The 17396-nt window shown below is 43.0% G+C and overlaps 1 protein-coding gene across 6 annotated transcripts in view; it reads right to left on the bottom strand.

Annotated features, from left to right (window-relative positions):
* Positions 1 to 17396, bottom strand: part of fat3a (FAT atypical cadherin 3a) — a 224141-nt gene that overhangs the window by 7260 nt on the left and 199485 nt on the right. For all 6 annotated transcript variants that reach the window (XM_036001132.1, XM_036001137.1, XM_036001133.1 and 3 more), the window contains 8 exons: positions 14251 to 15052; positions 12932 to 13066; positions 12511 to 12665; positions 11451 to 11687; positions 9648 to 9894; positions 5317 to 5470; positions 1466 to 2148; positions 796 to 909 (listed from right to left, as the gene is read on the bottom strand). In XM_036001132.1, the coding sequence (XP_035857025.1) occupies positions 796 to 909; positions 1466 to 2148; positions 5317 to 5470; positions 9648 to 9894; positions 11451 to 11687; positions 12511 to 12665; positions 12932 to 13066; positions 14251 to 15052 (2527 nt within the window). The remainder of the gene's footprint in view (positions 1 to 795; positions 910 to 1465; positions 2149 to 5316; positions 5471 to 9647; positions 9895 to 11450; positions 11688 to 12510; positions 12666 to 12931; positions 13067 to 14250; positions 15053 to 17396) is intronic.

The following is a 17396-nucleotide window of genomic DNA, read 5'->3' as shown; positions in this document are numbered from 1 at the left end:
TATATATATATATATATATATGAATTCAGATGTAATGAATTGATGATTAGGGGCAAAAAATGCTGACATTTTCATTCTGAAAATGAAAACAATTGATCTCATGGATTGCAAATAAAAACTAGTGAGAACAGGATGATGCAATAAAACACTAAACCAAAAACACACTCCAGCGCAAAGGCCACGCCCACCAACAGCACGCTGCGAAGCAGTCACAACCCCTTTGCTTCTTCAACAATGCTTACAGTGTGGAGAAATTATTATCATGCACAGTTGTGAGGAAACATTTATAGTGAGTTATTCTGCAGCAATAATAGCAAATTAAAACATGCACACATACGGGACTAAACATCTGACACCTGACAATATGTTATGCTTTGACAACTTATTGTTGATTTCGCTAATCTCCGAGCCCTACCAGTAGTGACGTGAACAATAAAAACAATTCTTATGATTTTTAAAATAGTTTACTTCATAATTGACCGTGTAGAAGAGAGTCAAGTGTAAACCACAACAAAGGTCCTAATATGAATTTGCTCAGCAAAATACGTTGTAAGATGTAAGATTTGTCCTGATGATGGCACTAGAGGAAATATTTTTATCACAGGGTTTAACTAATGCAGAATGTTAGAAGAAAATAATGCAGGGATTTAAATCAGAATCCAAATACTTCATTGTTTTCTCACTAATGTTTTGTAGTGGATATTGATAAGTAACACCCAGTATAACAAGATAAACAAGCAAACAAAGCATTTATGAAGAAGTGAAAGGCTAAGGAACTGGGCTATTCTGTCTTACCATTATCATCACAGGAGTCAGACTGGAAGGAGCTCAGTGATTGGACCTCTGAGTTACTGCCTCTGTTGCTTCCTGAGAAACACGTCACTTCTTCGGCCATGTCAACCATCTTACCTGTAGGGACAGTTTACTTTAATACACAATGACATTTAAACTTTTATGTCATGAAAAACTGTATTTATGCATGCTCGGTATTTTACCTTTAATGGATAGGACAGCTAGATAAGAAAGGGGAGCGAGAGGGGGGGAAGACATGCAAGAAACTGTCACAACTGCATCAGGCTACACAGTGATATCCTTGCTCCTAATGAACAAAGCTGGTGGCCAGCTTTGCTGTCAATGTCAAGAGTCCAAAGACATATCACATGAATGTGGTAACAGTTTATGTCAATCAATATTACATTTAAAGTAATGCATTTGTAGCCATCCAAAACAGAGGTGCTGGACTGCTGCTAACACTCCTGCCGAGAGGCCACAACCTGCTACAGGAGGGGGCACCAGTTTGTAATCACAAATCACAGTTCTCTGGATGGTGGAATACATGTGTTTGCAGGAGGACATTGGCACAAAATGCATGTACGGGACTTTAGGGTACTCACATAAACACACTCCATCAGTAAGCCTAACATATTCTAAGTGTTTATTCTGACTTTAGCACACACACACTCACCTTCATCACTGTCCCATGGGCTCTTGCGTATGGAGTCACAGTCTGAGCGACAGGGCGACACTGGCGGCAGGTTGGGGGCCACGCTGCACACCACCACCCCCCTCCTGGTGGTTCCTGACAGGATCCTTGGTGACTCGGGGTGAAAGGTGCTCATCTCTGTATGCTCCACAGCACACCCATCCACCATCTTCCCCAGCGTGGAGCGCGGGTCTCCTTGGAAACAGGGTGTGTATGTCATGGGCCTGACAGGGACCTGTGGAGGTCCCAGCAGCCCCGGCTCTGAGTACAGGTTGAGAGGGTCTCCTGGTGTGCAGTGGAGGCTCTTGAACTGAAGCCCGTTGGCCTTGTTGAGCAGCGCTGCAGTGGCTGGGTCCTGGACCAGTGATAGGTTGTTCCGTGAGTAGTTCTTCTGGAAAACCTTCTTGCGGAAAGCGATGAAGAGGATGATGAGAGTGATGATGACAAAAAGCACCACAGCAATTCCGATCAGCTCCTCTTTACCGACCACAGTGTGACCGGCCTGCATGTCGGGGACCACCACGGGCCGCAGGCCGCAGCGCTGGCCCACGAAGCCCGCTGTACAGTTACAGTAGAAGGAACCGTACGTGTTGACGCAGACACCGCCATTCTCACACTCCCCCTCTGGATTGTTGCGGTCACATTCGTTCACATCTTCCTCACAGCTGCAGGATGGAGAGATGGAGGAAGAGGACAAGAGACTGAAGTGAGATGATAGTGTATGAATAACTTCTCACTGCTCAATGACCTGGATTGCTTTCCCAAAGCCAGACAGCCAGAGAGTAAGATGAAATGCACTGCGGATAGACTGCAGAATAAGTAGTTCCTGAGTGGGCTCACAACACAATCCCTTTGTCTTAATATGATAATGCTGCTGTAGGAGTGCCGTTTAGCTTTTAACACATTCAAAGAGAGTTAAAGTAACAGGTGGAGGCTGGAAAGGAAATAATTATAAGGGACTGTTCGTTATTTATTTAAGGGGCCACCAGAGAAGTTTTGGGACCTTTAGGCTAAAAAGACTTAACCCTCCCATTGCCAGTAATAATTTTTCTATGACCCTCCAAAATAATTTAAAAAAGAGGCATGACCCTTCCCTTATGTACTAATTTGCACTTAGCAAAGAAGTACAGATGACATTTGATTTTTTACAGCCATGACATACACAAGTTAACCTCTGCATTCTCATCTTACACATCACACTCCTCTGTTATGGTGTGGTGGCCAGTTCAGTAGATTTACTCACTAACATTGTTGTGGAAACACAATAAGCATGGAAACTAAATGCACACTTTCTGCATTACTGCATTACTTCAAATACTAAGTTACTCATCTAGTAAACTAGTATTCACATGAAATAAAACAATAAAACATTGAGACTATTCAGCAAAGGACACTGGGAAATAACAAATTCAACACTGGTTGCTATGGACTCGTCACTAGGCTTCCTCAGTCGTATATTAAGCACATAGGTAAAGCTGGTGCTGCAGAAGCTGAACATTATATTCCAAAACATATATGTTTATTTTTAAAGCAGATATTAAATTACATTGTAACAATTTATTAATTCGCCCTTATGAAATCCAATCGTGGCATGGCTGTCTTGGAACGCAATAGCCAGACGGTGGCAGGATGCCCCGACACTTAAATTCAATCCAGTTTTTTAAAAGTTCCACAACATTCCAACTCTGTTGAAGTTGGGGGAAATATGTATAACATTAAGCATGATAAATCTAGATTGTTTGCAATGAGCTTCATTAAAACTCTGGAACAAAATAATACATAGCAAAGCAGTGTGCCTTCAGGCCCCATATATCATGTCTTAACTGTGTTAATCTGTGTCAAAACGTACTGTAGTTTTTAGACCTTCATTATTTTAGTTTATAGTGTGCTCATGCAAAGTGCATCAATAAAAATAAAGTTATGTTGAAACAAATATAGTGGGGAACCGTCAGGGCCCTCTTAGAGGGCCTAAGATATTCTAACAAATCAGACCTATCAGAATGTTGCTGCTGATGTGTCGGCACATGAGATGTAGTTGGTCTTTGTCGTAGGAGGGGGGAAGCTTTGCAGTACTATCACAGAGGACACAGTAAGCTCGGCTGAGGAGAGACGGCGGGTCAGGGGGCCGAGGTTTAGGAGTCACGCTTCGTCACTGATCAAACTACCAAAATATAACTGACATTCACAACACCTGCAGCCTGGTACCACTCTACCACATGGATTCTGCTTGGTGTATCCAAGATTTGGGGAAATAATGCTTGTGGCTTTAGTTCTGAATGACAATGGTTATTATCACTTATATCTATTGGCGCTTACCCACTGCTAGTATCAGCTCTGCTCGGCTCGACTCAACTCGGCCGCAGTGCAGATTTAGTACCGCTTCATGTGTGAGGCGAGCATGGTTGATCGTCGTAGCGACGACAGGAAACTGCCATGATCTAACGCGACACACACACACAGAACGTCGAAGGTGTGTTGTTTTTTATTCTCGGCATGTGGCTGTTGCCACAGCCAGAAGACAAATTTTGTTTCAAAAGAAAACCCCGCTGGCTAAACTATTTAAAAATGGCGAGTTTGTTCAGGACACCCCCATCTGTCGCTAGCAATAATGACAGTGATTAGTGACGATTCTCTCCAACCAATCAGTAGTCTGCAGGTTTTCACGTCACCTTTTGGTATCGCCTCAGCTCGCTTGGAACCTCGACGGAGGTGATACTAAGAAAAGTACCTATTAGCTAGTACCAGGTACTTTTTTTCATAATGGAAAAACAAAAAAGGCCAGTAGAGTCGAGCCGAGTCAAGCAGGTACCATGTAATGGAAAAACGCCATATGTCAGGAGCTGGTTAGCCTAGCTCAGCATCAAGACTGTAAGCAGGGAAACAGCTAAAACACACCTACCTACACCTCTAAATCTCACCAATGTTCATGCTGTTTCACATTTGTCCACCAACTACACATCGCTGTAATAATTCAATTGGGAGTTTTAAAACTTTAATAAAAGTAAGGATTCTGCTGAATGGCTAACAGAGTGTTAGTATGGCTGTGTTGGGGGCGTGCTGCAGACTGCTGTAGAGTTTTCAGGTTTTCAGACCTGAACAGGATCCAGTGTTGTGTTTGTGGAAGCAGAGGGCAGCATGTTTGACTGTAAATGAGTACTGCTACCTTTTGGTCATGAACAGCAAGTGCAGTCAATGAAAGACTGAAAATGTTTTGTAAACTAAAAGGGTCAAAATGTACACAGTTCTTGAGTTGTCATGTACACGTAATAAAAGTATAAAAGTTGCATTTCCTTGTGAAACACCCAGCTCTTTAGGCAAAGTAAATAATTCAAGGCCAATTCCGATTTGTTAGATCAGACCATATGTGCTAGTCTTGGGCACATGCACGCACACATGTACACACATATGCATGCAAGCACGCACGCACACACACTACACTTCCTACCCACTTTTCCTTAACCCCAATGCTAAACATCATGAGGTCAAGGAAAGATGTGAAGGATAATTTAAAAGGAATTAGGAAAAGACAACAGCTGTGAGAGGAAAATCTGACTGCCCTTACACTCGGTTACGTATTTATGCCACAGTAGATGTTTATTGACGTGGGTCTAAAACTACTGGACTGCAGCCATTGATGTTTTCTTTCTTTCTTTCATTTCTTATAAATGTGATCTTTCACCTCTGTTGTATTGGGGTGGAGGCAGATGTCTCCAAACCTGGACAAATAACCAAAGTGTCTAGATACTGCCAGAGGTGTGTAACAAAACAGAATGAGTGTGACTGGACCGCTGAATGACTTTGAGTTCAGTTTGTGTGTTTGGACTGGAACTCACGTCAGGCCCTTGAAGCCTCTCCTGCAGCTGCAAAGGAAGGCGTTGCCGATGGGCTTACATGTGCCAGCGTTCTGACATGGGTTGGGAAAACACGCTGTTATCTCCATCTCACAGCGCCCTCCGGTGTACTGGGGGTTACAGCTGCATGAGAACCCTGCAGACACACACACACACACACACAGGAGGGGACAGACACTTCATCAAGAACTCAGAGCAGTCAGTGGCACACACACACACACACACACACACACACACACACACACACATATACACACACACACATCCGGTTGTATTATAACAGATACGACAGGACCCCTGGATCAGTCTAAATGGAGCAAGAATCGGCCGATGGCCGATCGGTTGACTAAAGCTTTGCTGTGAATCCAACGAAGCTGCTGCGGTGTGTGGGCATGTGTGGAACTTAGTCATTCATGTTCGTGGTGGCAGGTATCAGTCAATCAGTGCCTTTGTTTGGGTTTGCAGAAAAAACATGCTGACTGCTAGGTTTGGTTTTTGGAGTTAGTGGTCAGAGCAATGCATGGTGGATATTGTAAATTGTACTAGCTGCGGCCTGTGAGTCATCCATCCATGTTTGCGCTCATAAGCATGTGAGTAGACTGGTATAAATATATATAAATATGTAAATTTCTGGGTGTGTTAAATTTCTACTGACGTTTATATGTTCTAAGATGTTCAGTTACATTAGCATTAAATTCCACCAACCACATGCTAACGCTCATAACAGTTATTATATGTGTACTCATGTATTACGATTATTATTGGAGTGCTCACAAATCACATTGAGTGTATTTTATCAAATCGCACCAAACCAATTCAACATCGAATCAAATCGCACTGAATCTTTCTTTATTAAAATGTATCGTCCCTGAATTGTATCGCAGCCCATGTATTTAGATACGTATCGGATCGTCTTATAAGGGTGAGAGGCACACCCCTAACACACACGCAAACTCAGACACACACACACACACACACACACACACACACACACAGGCTCACAAGGTTATGGCTCTGACACACTGCGTCACTGAGGACGCATTTGAAGACACATTCTGCTGCCAGGTGAAAACACACATACTTAGAGATGCCCACTTGTGATTCAGGGTTTCTGCACGTTTCACCAAGTCAAATATATATATTTTTTTTTAAGATTATTTTTTGGCCTTTTCCGCAGGTGAGAAAGGGGAGAGAGAGGGGGAAGACATGCAGGAAATCGTCATGGGTTGGAATCGAACCCTGGACCTCTGCGTCAAGGCATAAACTTCTAAATATATGTGCGCCTGCTCTACCCACTGAGTTGACCACCAAGTCAAATTTAAGACTTTTTAAGACCTTTTTAAGACCATTATGAATGAAATTTAAGACTTATATCACAACATTAAAAAGAAAAAACATGCAGCGATGCTTCTGTTGCCTCTGATGTCTGTTTTAGAGCACCAGAGAGCAGCGCAGGTATTTTAGTGGCACCGAAATCCACATTGCTATTCGGTCCGGTCAGTGGCGCAAAAAGTGTGTATGCGCTATATGCGGCGCATACGGGGGTGCCAAAGCGATGGTAAAAAAAATAAATAAATAAGTAATTATTTTTTTGGTCTTTTCTATATGTAGCTGTGCATTTCTAAATCATTTCTGCATTTCCTCATTGTTATTATATAACATTTTAGAGGACTAACAGGATAGAGTAGGCGCCCTGTCTCATAAGATTCCATCATAGAATGTTGACATAGAAGAGGTAGCGGGGAGCGAGGAGCAGGTGGGTGCCGTGAGCGCAGAGCAAGCAGGTACGAGTAGTGAAGTAGAGTAGTATGGAAAAAGAAAAAGAACAAAGCAAAACAGCTGTTGGGGCTAAAAATAGAAAAAGAAAGAGGGAAAAGGAGATGACATGTTAAGGGATGTGACAGCAGTTAAATAAGTAGATGGTGAAAGGCAACAGGTAGGATTTAAAGTGTGACGTCTATGCTTGGAGGCTTGCAAATATTCATGTTAACAGACTAGCTAGCGTTTGCTAACACTGGGAATGTAGCAGCCAAATGGGGTTCACGGCTAGCTTAGAATATGCAAAACTGAGGTTGCTGAGCAGAAAACTGGTAAATATAAGGTAGCATGTACAATAAATGACAAGAATCTGGAAAACATAACTAATGCAATAACTCTGGTTTACCATGGATTCATGCATAGATTTGCTACCAAACTTGGAGGCTTGCAAATATTCATGTTAACAGACTGGCTAGTGTTTGCTAACTTAATGCAAACCAATGTTGCTGATAGCTACATTGAGATTTTGGTTAAACCCTATGGTACCAATCCCATGCATGACATATCTCAATTTTATTAAGGTCAAATAACAACTGGTAAATATAAGGTAGCATGCACAATAAATGACAAGAAGAAAAATAAATATGAAAAAAAAAAAAAAAAAAAAAATATATATATATATATATTTAAAATACAACATGTGAATGTAATTTCAACAGCAGCACAACCTTACTGCATAATAGTTGTCTTATCTGATGCCATCACTAGGCTGAGTTAAGAATTAAATTTAGGCTGCTATATTTAACAGTGAGTTCATTTCATTCAGGTGTGAGGATGGTGGATCACCAAAATTGTTGCTGCATACCCCTCTGACACTGGGTAGTTGCACCCCTGGGTCCGGTAGATACATATCGGCACCGGGTTTCGGTACCCAACCCAGAACACCTCCGCTCTGTTGGCTCTGATCCAAAAGCAACACGTAGGACGTTTAAGGGAGTTGCGGAGCTGCTGTGTGGGTCTCGCCTATGCAGTGTGGAGATACTGCCAGGACTGGAGCCGCCTGATACCCGGCAGAACTGGCTGATGGTTGCATGTCGATTGGCTTGTGCCTATACAGCCAGTAGACTGTATAATTATACATATATTTGTATCTCTTTGCTTGCCTTTGGTATGTTAAATAGTAGAACATGATCACACATTCCATCATACAAAACTCCACATTTCGGAACATTAACCAGGCATAGATATGGCATAACGTTATTTATTATTCCCCATAAGGCCACTTTTAATGAGTAACATAAACGGTTCGTGGCATACTGTCTGTGGGAATAAGCCACTACAGTAGCGAGGCTGACAATAGCCATGTTAGATCATGTTAGCTCTAGTACTTTGGGAACATCTGCAAGCATATATTAAATTACTTAACAGTTTTTCACTGACCATTGCCTTATGTTATCACGTTCACATGCCGTTAAACGGTGTGCCGGTGGAACACAACCAGCACAGGTCGGTGTAGTCAGTGGCCAGTGCTGCCAGTGGATTGGTTTATGCCGCTGTCAAAGTGGCATATGCCATCAGCCACCGGCAAATGCCGCTGTAATGAGCGGCATGTGCCGCCAGGGGATCACTATGTACCACAGTGGCTGACCATCAGCCACTTTTCGATCTCGGCGCTACTGCTAAAAAAAAAACACGACGTAATAAAAAAACAACATTCTTAAGCGTTGCAAGAGCATTTCAATGAGCATTAGAGGTAGCATTACATGGCCGTAGGACAATTAAGACCTGTTTAACATTAATTTAAGACCTAGACACAATATTTCAGCAAATGTAAGACTTTTTAAAGCCATACATTTTGATTTGGAAATTTAAGACTTTTTAAGACCCCGCAGAAACCCTGTGATTGGATCACTCAGGACAGATGTTAAAACCAGGTTGAAATGAGGCTCAAATACAGCCAAGAAAAGGCTGGGGAACTAGCTTGTTTGATTGTGTGAACAGCATACATCAGGGACACAGTGCTGTGTGATGACAGAAGTGGGATACTCTGCTCATTACAGTGTACGTGAGGAGCATGTGGCGTGTTCACTGTGTGCTCACACTGTATCTGCTACATACACTTTTTAATTACATTTTTTTTTTTATTTTAACTAGGGATGCACTAATACCACTTTTTTTAAGACCAAGTACAAGTCCAAGTACTTACATTTGGGTACTCGCCGATACCAAGTACCGATACGAGTACTTACTGTAATAATCCCTCTGGGGTCCGAGGGTGTTTTCATGCACACAGATGATTTTGGCCTGCTCTGATATTGTTTGTCAAGTAGAACAAAGCAGTGTTTTCAAAGTACCATGCATTTTTTCTATTCAGCACTCAGTGTTTGTCAGTATTTAAAAATAGGCTTTAAAAAATAAATTGTAATTCATACTTTCAATACTTTCAAGCAATTGAATTAAATTGTTAAAGTAAAATTCCTGAAATATTTTCAATCTAATAACCAAGCCCTGTTGGAGGCCTTCAGTGTGAAGTGGCTGTGCTCCCTGGGACTCACCACCAGAGGGCAGGCTGCTGCAGCTAGCCCCGTTGCGGCAGGGATGCTGCAGGCAGGCGTCAGGGTGGAGGATGCAGCCCAGCTTCAGTTCCGTCAGGCCCACAACCTCTGCGTAGCGCGAGCGTTTGTTCTGCAGCGGCAGCTCGTTATTGTTCAGCATGATCGAGTCCAGGCAGCCCTGGAAACCCTCCAGCACCTGCGGGTCCTTCTGGGGGTCCAGGAGGCTGCGAGAGTTGGGGTGCTGCACCTGGGGAGGAAAGGATCCAAAATGAACACATGAATTGCACAGATACCCTGTGTCACACACACACACACACACACACACACACACACACACACACACACACACACACACACACACACACACACACACACACACAGTAGATTGCTTTGAACTGAATTTGTTTAGTTTCCATCAACATGTTCTGTTACTAAATGTGTGGCAGTGACAGAGGTAGAACCAGTAGTTTTACTAAGAGTAAGTATTCGCTCATGTCAGGCTACATCTACAGCCTGGCATTGACAAAATAATTCGCAAAAACATATTAGTCATTTTAGATGCCTCTGGACACAATTGAATAGACCAACAACCAATCAGAGCAATGTAACCTGTGACGTAGTGCTGAGTGACACATGTGAGTTGGGGCGGTGTTTGGTCCGTTTTCAAGCCAGAAAAAATGTGGGTCTAGTCAGATGGCACCGCAGGAACAGAGAAGTTATCAGGAGCCTAGTTTGATCTGAATTTGGTGAGCCTGGTGCGTTGCACTCGGTGGCCCTACAGGACAGGACAGTGATGCTCCCCTGTCAGTCATCGCCTTAAACCCCTATATTAGGTTATGATATATATATTGGTTTGCCCAGGGCCTGCTTAGCTAAAAAGCAGACGTATCTTCCAGAGCAAATCAAACATCAGCTAGCAGATTTGCATGGCTCCAGGCTACTGTATTTGCCTCCGATCACTTTGGATAATTATCAAGCGCAATGTGTAATATGCTTGGTCTTAAATGTGCAAAACAAAATCCTAGTAAATATATACAGCTGTAAATGTTGTACATTTTTAGTTTGAAGATAGAAATGTGTATTGAACAAGGTGTAAATCTGTAGTTACATTGAAAGTAGTAACCAGGGCTGTGATGGTTTGTGTATTCCTATCGAACCAAACCATATTTTCTATTTCATATAATAAGAGATGCTTTTCAGTTTTATAGCCTGTTGTGAGCTGTTGCCTTTGGGAAAGTGTTTGTTCAGTGTACATACAGTGTAATGCAGAGGTGGTTAAAGTGTTCCTTATTTTTAGAAACAAAAAAAGTTTACCAAAGTTGCCAGTGGGCAAAACTACCTCAGTCCCCAGCGAGAGGATTGTGTCTGTATTTGACACATACACTACTGCCATATTAAAATAAATGAAAAGAAACAGATCCTTCTGCATTTGGATGCGTTCCGCTGTACCAAACTCATATCGAACTGCCATTGCTAAACCTGGGTATGATCCAAACAGTACAGGACTTTTGTGTAAAGTATATTTTTCTTATTTTCAGTTTTGGTTATCATTTCTGTAGACTTTACAACCATAGACCAGTTCCACATGTTAACCACTTTCTAATATACAACAACCTATTTGGGAAGCGAAAACATAGATGAATGTCAATGACAATCCATGTGTGTAGGCTGTGTGCCTCACATGAACAACAACTGGCAGTGCAGTAATTCACAGACTCTGGCATTCTAGCGTCTACCAGATAGCAAGTTTGACACTGCACTGTGGACATAGGTCTGGCACTGTGAGGCTTCTCATGGACTGACCAGTGCTCCAAAGTAGATGCTTCTGTCCGGAGGGAGGGGTTGGAGGAATGGTGGTCCACGGCGACGCTCAACGTAGCTGTCATCCAGTGCCAGGCTGCTGAAGTTGTGATTCAGCTCCAGTGCCACCGTGTGCCAGCTGCCATCATTGATACGACGGCCAGAGATGCCCAACATGTCGGGACTATCGCCGCCGCCAAGGCCACAGGCTAGCTGGAACCACAGCTTCCCCTCCTCCAACTGGCCACACACACACACACACACACACACACACACACACACACACACACACACACACACACACACACACACACACAGGACAGAAAGGAAACACACTTATTTTACTACCATACTACCATGAAGAACATCAACTAACAGCAAGACAAAAATCTCTTTAAAAAACTATTTGCAAAAAGATCAAAATGTAATATTGATCTGAAAATCAGCACTAACAAATAAACAGAGTGAATGGATTAAAAAAAAACGTGCACACAGATAACTTTAATGTAGGACAGCATAAACAGGCGTTTCAATCAAGGAAAATCATTTTGTTTGTATGTCTCCAGACTCAATTAGCATATATGGCTGTGCATAACAAACACACACATTAGATGCTTCTACAGCTTACCAAAATGTTAACTGCAGAATTCATTTTATAATTAATTTAATTTTATACTTTTTATTGATCCCCAGTGGGGAAATTGCAATTTGTTTTAAACAGAAACAATATAATGTTCAAGAAGTGTTTGAATGTTTCACTCTTTACTATTTCAGGGTTTCTTTACATTTTTAAAAGCTAAATCTCTCATGACCTCAGCACTGAAGGACTTGTCTAGTCTGAAATATCTGCCATATTTATACATGAAGTTACATGTAAAAATTACATTCATGATATCCTAATGCTTATAATAACTTTAACTCCAATAAAAAAGATGTATGATATACACTGGTTTTATCCTTTGAAGGATCTGGCCCACAGAGCAAAGAAGTGCCAGAGCATAGACCAGCCAGACCTGTGTGTGTATGTGTGTGTGTGTGTGTGTGTGTGTGTGTGTGTGTGTACCTTGAGCATGGTGCAGGGCTCAGCATGTGTGTACATAATGATCCCTCTGCTTTGCAGTGTTCGGATTCGGAGGCTGAGTTTTAGCTCTGTCTGCAGCCGCTCAGACACTCTGTACTTGATGTAACTGCTACCTGAGAAACTCAGAGACGAATGGCCTGTAGCCACACACACACACACACACACACACACACACACACGCACACACACACACACACACACACACACACACACACACACAGAGGCACGGGTTAATCAATCACATTCCATATTCCAGAGTAATGCACAGGTACAGTATATATACTGTATGTATATTTTTTCTTTCTTTTTGTTAAGTTGTTGCATGTATTGTTTTCACACATCAAAAATATTCACACAGACTTGAGAATTTTGTGTGTTTCCTGTCTTTTTCTCGCTCACACACCTGCACACTCTCCCAGTTTGCCTGGTGGACACTGGCATGCGTAGCGCCTTCTGCTGGCCTCAACTGCAACACACTGCATGTCTGCGGGACACGGCTGGTCCTCACACTGTTCTGACAGGACCGCACAGCTGGCATCTGGACACACAGACACACACGCACACACACGCACACACACGCACACACACGCACACACACACACACACGCACGCACGCACGCACACGCACACACACACACACACACACACACACACACACACACACACACACGCACGCACAAACACACACAAGAGAGGAAATATTAAGTGAATGGATTAATAAACTGTGCACAGAGATTAAAACTATGTGAAGCATTTCTTCCACCTACAGTATTTCTAGTATTGTGCACTTTGGATACTTTAATACTTTATGTCTAAACAACAGAAAAGCTCATCAAAACGCGTCCAAAATGCAAAGGCATGGAAGGACTTGGACCACACAAAAAAGGCGCGATATTTTGAGAAATTACAGTTTACTGGCGGTGCAGATCCCTACAAGTTGGCTCCCTCTTCTTGGATCCATGGCGACCCGGTGATTCTTCCTTCAGTTGCATATCATAGTCAACTATCTGGTTTTCTCGCCGAGCCCATACACAGCGGAAGGCCTTAAATCCTACAAAAGTTTGGAGGCTTATAACCAGATGGTGTGTGGATAGGCGAGGGAGACGCAGTACCAACATCATTAACGACCGTTGTGTTGTGAAGGCCAAAGTAAGTAATGCAATAACGTCTTTAATCAACCTAACCTTAACTGTATGATATCATTGCAATACTGTAGTAGCCAAGTGACTCTCAATAGTTTTTTTTTTTTCATTTCAAAGATTGAAGACAGATTTGTCCCTCGTAGATCCTGGTTGAGCTTTGCCAACCACAAGCGCCTCCTTTCCCCTGATAACTTCTGGCATTCCTCTCCCTGGTTTTTAATAACTTTTGGAAGTCGATAATATTCCAAATGTTTTTCTCGGTCTGACCTAGTGGTACAACCTAAAACATGGCAATAATTAAACATTTTCCTTGACGCCGTTCGGGATCTACTTCAGTGCCTGTGCTTTGTTGTGATGCGGAGTACCTCCAATATGGCGACTTCTGGTCTGATGACGCGTCGTGAAAACCCTCTATTTAATCGTCTTTTTAAAAAACTATAGTGCTTATCTAGACGTATGAATCGAGCCACACAACATACTGCTGATGCTCTGTTCTTTTGGAACAAAATACAGAAGCTCCACTTTTCACTTAGTTACTCTCTTCTGGAACACACCAAATGAACACGGTGCATTTACTGACCAGTGCATGTGCAGCGTGAGGTCCGGTGGAAGCGTGGAGAAACGAAGCTGAGCCGTGGCGTGCTGTATGTAGCCAGGCTGTGGGAGTCCAGGCTGATGCTCTGCTCACACTGCGCACCTCGACACTCCAGCCCCGAGCAGTTCTTATCCAGGATGGCTGACACACGGACGACCTCCTCCAGCTGCCGCCGGGACGCACTCAGTTTCTGGGTGAGGTAGGCCGCCTTGTAGTACCCGCCCCCTGCTGTTTCCACGGCAACGAGCATGTCCAGTTGTTGCGTTCCACCGACTGGCTGCAGACTGAGCAGATGCAGCGTGTCCTGCTGCTGCGATGCGGCTGCCTGCTGCAGAACCTTCAACACACTTTTCAGGTGCAACGCCACAAAGTCTTGTGGTGCCACGCTCTCAAAGCGCACCGTCACCGCCTCACGCAGCATCTCTAGGGTCGCCTGCTCCACATGCACACTCACGGGCACAGGCACGGCGAAGCGGCCATCACTTACGCTGGCGTTGAGGGAGTACCTGCCTGCATCCAACCCGCCCAGGGCGATGATCTTGCCGTCCCGAGGACTGATCTTAAAGAGACTGCGCTGAGCTGGAGGGGCATGGCCAAAGGTCAGCGCATCATAGGGGTCTGCGTCGGTGGCATGCAGCTGGCCAATCACACCACCAGGAAACTCGTCCTCCATAGTGACGATATGAACTTCCAGTGGCAACGCCACTGGCCGGTGAAGGCTCTCCTCAATCACCCTGACGGTCAGCATGGAGGAGGAGGACAGCCGAGGCTTCCCCGAGTCCATCACCTGAGACAGCACATCATGACAAAAGACAGAGAAGAGACATGTCAAAGAACTGGGGAAGAGGACAGTGGAAATGACTTGGTAACATTTCTATTTGGTGACATATTTACTTTTTTCTAGGGCTGTCAGCATTAAGGGCCGGGCATAGCGCCTTAATTTTTTTTAATCGCATGCCGGCATTTATTAATTTATTTTACACTTCACTCGGCTTCGCGTCGTGCCTAACAGGCTACTATTTTGACCCTTTGCAGCACTGTTACTTATCATCAAGCTGCCACTTCCTCGTAACACATCCTGCTGCTGCAGGCTGCAGGCATGATGAGAAAGAGTCTGTCTTGAGAAAGACAGCAGCAACACAATCTGAATGGCACTTTTAATTTTCCAAAACTCCCGGACGGCTCGTAGACAAGTCGAAAGCCATATGCACATTGTGTGCATATTAAAATATCACCGAAGCACGTCAAGCTTGAGCTACCACCTACGAGCTAATTAACGTGACTCTGGTTGATCCTACCCACTAGCATGCTACCCATTCAGGCAAAGCACTATTTTGGAGAGTGCTACTTGCCGACCTGTGGATGAAACCAAATCCCCAAAAAATACTACAGCTTTTGCGAAATGGGTGGCAACTAACTGCAGATCTGTCAGCATCGTAGAGGACTCGGGTCTTAAAGACGTACTATGGTTGGCATGTTCTGACCCATCTCGTTGCCGTCGAGGGGGACAGTAGTTTTACGCATACACAGCCTGTAAGACACGGAGAAAGCAGCCCAACTGGAACTGCTGCAAAGTACAAACGCTGTCTCATTAACCGGTGATCACTGGACGTCAGTGAGTAATCCAAATTATTTAGGAGTTACTAAACACTATATTGACTCTGGTAAGGATAGGGATTTTTAGTTAGGTACTTGGAGGAATTGTGCACTAATGACAGATTCACACATTTTTCTTTTGTTTACAGTAAATAAATACTAAACAAATACAAATCTTAAAGTCAAGTTCATAAAGAAACTTTCTTTGCATCCATTTCATTCCCAGTCAAGATACACTGGTAATAATTGCTTTCCATTGTTAATATGTACTTAAAAACAGTTCTGAAATGCAAAATAATAGAATTTTAATCATGTGATAAATATGCGATTAATCGCGATTAACTATAGAAATTCAGCGATTAATCGCGATTAAAAAAAATTAATCGTTTGACAGCCCTACTTTTTTCACATAACATCCATCTATCCTATACTATTCATGGTGACTGGAGCTGATCCCAGCGGACACTGTGCGAGACACAGAGACTGACAACCATTCACACTCACATTCACACCTACGGCAATTTAGAGTCAACAATGACCCTAACCCGCATGTGTTTGGACCCGGAGAACACGGGAAGTTCATTAGATTACAGCACTCATCTGCAGAGGCGGGTTAACCAGTTATTTACTCCGCTAAATGCACTCTAGTCTGGCATTGCCAGACCTCCACAGCGCTGTGGGTAGGACCATAGACTGGCTAGCTAGCAACCGTTTCCTTGGTTACATCCATGCTCCGACCACCACCCTTGCTGGCAGACTTTGCCATGAGTGAGACCTCAAAAATAGGGAAGATTTCGAAACCAAAGCGGTGGTCTGGGTGTCTTTCTCTATAAAAATGTGAGTTTCAGATACTTTGTTTTCTGCTTTCAGGTGACTTTTAAAGAATTAGTAACAAAATAATAAGTAGGACTACAACTGCATGTTTATGTTAAATACTTTTAATATGGTTTAGTGTTTGGTTCATGCCTCAGGAGGAGGGAGGGAGGCCAGGCGTGACATAACCCCAGTGTGCATCTGTTTACACTTTTTTATATTACAATACATCTGAGAACATGATTGCCACAAATAGCCTGCTGATGAAAGCATATCATTTAAATTAGTAAGTAAAATAATTAAGATAAATTATGTAATAACTGATAGACAGATGTCCTTTAAAAGTATACTGTAAAAGTGTGTGAGAGGGAATTACTTAAAATACATATTTTTAAATGCTTCAAAAACAGGAGATTGAACTTTGTGTGAATATTTGCCAGTAGAATCAAGGTGTTTACAAGATATTCAGTATATCAGTGTTTGTGGTCATATTGTCAGTCTCAAACAACTTTCAAATTTTGAATAGGCGCCTAACCAAAGCATAATGTATATTACAGATTTATGACTAGAAAACTCCCACCATGCTCAGGTTCTATTCTATGTGGTATATACTGTTGAGCTGCTATCTCCCCCTAAAAATCCCCCGCAATAAACAAAACGAAAACGAAAATGGATCTACGGATTCAACAACACTGTTTTTGAAACTAATGTGATGGGGGGAA

This window comes from Sander lucioperca, chromosome 5, assembly GCF_008315115.2.
Source record: "Sander lucioperca isolate FBNREF2018 chromosome 5, SLUC_FBN_1.2, whole genome shotgun sequence".
NCBI classification, from domain to species: domain Eukaryota; kingdom Metazoa; phylum Chordata; class Actinopteri; order Perciformes; family Percidae; genus Sander; species Sander lucioperca.
The sequence above is the reverse complement of the archived record's forward strand: the minus strand, read 5'-3'. Positions and strand labels throughout refer to the sequence as shown.